Source organism: Budorcas taxicolor, chromosome 21 (genome assembly GCF_023091745.1).
Source record: "Budorcas taxicolor isolate Tak-1 chromosome 21, Takin1.1, whole genome shotgun sequence".
NCBI lineage: Eukaryota > Metazoa > Chordata > Mammalia > Artiodactyla > Bovidae > Budorcas > Budorcas taxicolor.
In genome coordinates this window covers 22,271,932-22,276,156 of record NC_068930.1, presented here as the reverse complement: position 1 = coordinate 22,276,156, position 4,225 = coordinate 22,271,932, and the positions used below count along the sequence as shown (strand labels likewise).

The 4,225-nt window shown below is 47.5% G+C and overlaps 1 protein-coding gene across 1 annotated transcript; it reads left to right on the top strand.

The window, feature by feature from the left end:
- The first annotated feature begins 235 nt into the window (after window positions 1-235).
- Window positions 236-1,120, top strand: LOC128066989 (myeloid-associated differentiation marker-like). Its single transcript, XM_052660114.1, has one exon. It carries the CDS (start codon window positions 236-238, stop codon window positions 1,118-1,120), a length of 885 nt encoding a protein of 294 aa, XP_052516074.1.
- Window positions 1,121-4,225: the final 3,105 nt, after the last annotated feature.

The following is a 4,225-nucleotide window of genomic DNA, read 5'->3' as shown; positions in this document are numbered from 1 at the left end:
AAAGCCACCAGTGACGGGTGGGGAGAACCATTCTGGAGTGGCTGTGCTGTTACCCAAGTGTCTGAGTCATTGGTTCTAACTCTACAGGTCCTGAGCCTCGGCCGTCACCGGGCCCTGGGTCGTTTTCAGGCATCTGACTCAATCCGTCTCCAGATCTGGATCTTTCTCTGGTGGATCTTCAGTGAGGGCCACTGCCACAGCTGGTGACCGGGACCTGCCTGACCGTCACAGCACCATGGCCACCAGTTCCACATCCACAGACCAGGACTGCTTGGCCTTGGTGTGGTTCTGCTTCCGCCTCCTGCAGTTGTTCTCCAGCTGTGTGGCCTTCTGGCTGGTGACTCCTGGCTTTCAGAAGTGGGGCGTAGATTACGAGGCCAAAAATACCTGCGCCATGCTCATCTGGTTCCTCTCTTTGCCCATAAGCCTCATCGTAGTCATAGTTGAATTATGTAATATCCAGTCCCACTTTCCTTTCTCGTACCACATGCCCCTCACAGATGCCTGCTTCGCCGCCCACGTCTACCTCTCACTGTTCCTCGTCCAGTCTATCCAGAGAGTCCAGTTTTTGCCTTGGGACCCTTTCATAAGCCAGGTCAACACTGCCCTAACATTCACCTCCATTACGTGTTTCCTTTTTGGTTTCGAATTGTCCTGCACATGGAACTGCTACAAGCTCGAAGACCTCACCTGTGCTGTGTACACTGTGCAGGGTGTGCTGAAGGTGCTGGAGATGTTTGTGGCCTGTGTCATCTTCGCCTTCATCAGTAACACTTCCCAGCATCTGAAGGAGCCAGCTCATGAGTGGTGTCTGGCCATCTATTGCATCTGCTTCACCCAGGCAACTGTGGCCACGCTGCTGAACCTGGGCAACTGGGAGTACAGGCTGCCCGTCCAGCTGACCCTGCTCTCCGTCCTCCTCTACTCCACTGCTTTGGTCCTCTGCTGGCTCTACCCAGTAGATAAGAAGATTAAGGATAAGCCTGAGGGATTCTGGGACGTGTACATGTTGGGGCTCACCCACTGCTCGAGCCGCAGGGACTATCGACCGGCTTTGGCCATCCTGACAGCCATCAACCTGCTGATTTACGTGGCCGACCTGGTGATCTCAGCCCACTAGGTTTTTGTCAAGGACTGAGGATCAACCCTCTTGTCAATGGAGGTTTCTGTGCTGAGCTCTGATGTCGTCTTCCTGGCTCCCCTTCTCACATCCTTCCCTGTTCATCTCTCTTCTGTTTCCTTCTCTCCATATGCTCTTTGTCCTGTTTTATGTGTTTGCTCACACCCTGTTTTGTCTTTCTTTTGCTTCTCTCATCTTTTCTACATTTTCTGCTTTTGCCCCTTTTCTGATCATCCTTGGTTTTCTCATCTCCTATGTCCTGACCTCCTCTCCCCATTTTCCTGTTGGTCCATCGAGATCAGATTTCCTCCTTCTCTGCCCACCACCCCCTCCCACCTCCTAAGGTGCTGACTTCACAGCACATACCTCTCTCTGTGGCTGTTCACAACCCTGGACATTCGGAAGGGCCTTGTTACTAAAGCAAGTCTGTACCCCTGGCAGTGCCTTACTTGGTGTGTCTGGATGAGTTCAGGGATGGCATGAGTAACTAGGCATTGGGCCTCAATTATCTGAGTGGAGGGGGGGTGTACAGTGTGCCCTCCCTTCAATTAAAAAAAAAAAAAAACTCAAGAGGTCAATTATTTCCAGTGGGCAGAAGTCTTAAAACAGAGACCCTGGATTCCAGGGCCCCACCTGGTGTTCAGCCCCTTTGAGATTGGCTCCAGAATTTTTGCAGGCTCACTAAGCACCTGCTGCCTAGAGGGCATCTTAGAGGAAGCCAGGGGTGAATGCCTTCCATCCCAACAACTCTATAGGGAATCAAAAAAAGGAGCTGGTGAAGAACCCCTGGATCTTGAAGACACCTGTTGGCAGTGTTGGTGAGGGGCAGCGATGTGGCCCTCCTGCCCCAGTGTTCAAAACAGCTTGTGCTGCCTCTGCAGGGAGAAGAGCATGGCCACTGCAGCCTTAAAGGTGATGCTAGCCTGATATATATATAGATATATATATATATTTTTTCTATCTTCTGATTAGGAGGGCAAAAATTACTGAGTAACCCTGTACTTAGAGGAGAAAGTTTCTTTTCAAATTTTCTTAGGCAGGGGCTTTGTGGGGGTGGGGGTTGCTGGTTCCATTGTCAAAGCAACTGCAGTGCTTGAGTGTAAGGGGACACACACTTGTGTGTTTCTGTGTGCCAGTTGGTTTCTGCTGCTGTTTCTTGGTTCTATGAGACTCAGGCATAATATGATCTAGATCAGTGTATATAATTTTTAAAAATTCCCTGGAGCTTCTGGTTCCCATCAGTTCCTGATGTTAGTCCTAGAGAAAAGGCTTGTCCCTTTGCCTATATCCACAATGTCCCTTTTAAATCTCAATATAATGATGCGAGAAGCAAAATAAAAAAAAGTGAGTAAGATATTCATATATTCTAATTGCTCCAATTTGTCTAGAACACTGAAGAGTCCAGCCAATTTCCACCCTCACCCAAATCTGTTTCTGGAAGCCCCTCCCACTGACTCCCCATCCACACCTGGATCAAAGCCTTGGGGTACGGCTCAGCCTGTGACACAAGATGAGGGGGTCCCACCTCAATGCCAACAACCTGTCCCCCTAACTCTTAAAGGGGCCTCTCCAGAAAGGTGTGTCCTTGTGTGTATGCTCAGTGCACATGTCTGTGCATGATGTGGGCCCATGTGGTCCCCTGTATTGAGACCAGCAGCCCTTTGCAGTAACTGGTGGCTGTGAAGGCCCCACAAGCATGTGATCTTCACCCAGGGGCAGGTGGGGTAGGGCAGGGGCATTCCCAGGAGGTAGTCTCCATGGCAAGCAAATCTTAAGAAGCATTGAAATAAAATTAACATTTTAAGGAAAGACTGCTGGGAGCCGTCACGAGAGATCCCACCCATGACAAAGTTCATGTGGAAGAGAACTGTTAAGCAAGGCTTCAGAACTCAAGGGGCTCCCTAGGCTTTCTCGAGCATCTACCCCAAAACCAGAATCTGTCTGTTTTACTATTTCATGACTTTCACCAACTCCTCTGACATTAATAGGGGGCTAACCCTGATCACCTTTCTTTGGAGAAAATCAACTTAGGGCTATAGCTAAGAAGTCTCCTGGACATGTGAGGAATATTTCAAATCTAACCCCCTCTGTTAGCATTCTAGCTTGCTTGGCAGGTATATCCAGACTCTTACAGCTACGCATGTGATTATTTACAGCCTCCCAACTGTGAGAAGCACAGAAAGCCTAAAACATAGAGCCTTTGAAAGAGTTAAAAGTTATTAGAGTAGCGCTAGTGCTGATGTAGGATTTCATTATTGGGCCAATGCTTGTTGCTAAGTTCCATATCTCTTATCCACTGTGCACCTGGGAATGCATCAGTTAACATAGTGAGAATGTAAGAAAAACAAGTGTAACCTTAAATTTAACCATATTAGATCTTTGAGCTAATTGGTTCTTTCTTGTAACTCACTGCACATTTGCTCTGTGAAATGTAACTCTGTTTGGCATTTTCTGAGGCTGACATAGATTAGAAATATAAAGAAAAAATACTTTGAGGGAAAATAAGTTTTCTGGTTGAGCAGCCTTTATCAAAAGAGGGTCATAAAATGTTCACAGGCCTCCAAGGCCAGAAGATACTGTATACAACATCATTTGTGGGAAAGGTATGCAGAAAAATCCTGGTTTTGATAAGGGCAAAACTGCTGGAATGTTTGGGCTGACTCTGTATGACCTTGCATCTTTTATTTCCCTCTATGTATAAGGCAAGGTATAAAAGTACCTTTTGAAAAATAAAGTTTTGGGCCTTGCTCATCAAAACAGCTTGGTCACCCAGCGTTTTTTCTTCTTTTTTTCTCTCTCTCCCTCTCTCTCTTTTTCAGGCTGATCCCTTGGAGCACAGGGGCTCCCTGCGTTCACTTATCTGCCCGGGTTTCTAACACCTGAACGGGAAGCCGTTCTGCGTCTTCACTCCCTCTGGAGACCGGGAGGGCACCTGTGGCCTCCGTGAACAGGGCAAACTTCTTGTCTGGAGTTTTATTTGCTTTCTATGTAAACCAAGGAATATCAGCTTCTTTCTCTCCTCTGTTTTCTTATCTTCAACATTCTTTCCTTATCTCTCTTTAAATCAATCACCTACACTGTTTCTCCTTTGGGTTTCCCTGGATC

Coding starts and splice junctions, on each gene's coding strand:
- LOC128066989 (XM_052660114.1), top strand. CDS start 236: ATGGCCACCAGTTCCACATCCACAGACCAGGACTGCTTGGCCTTGGTG.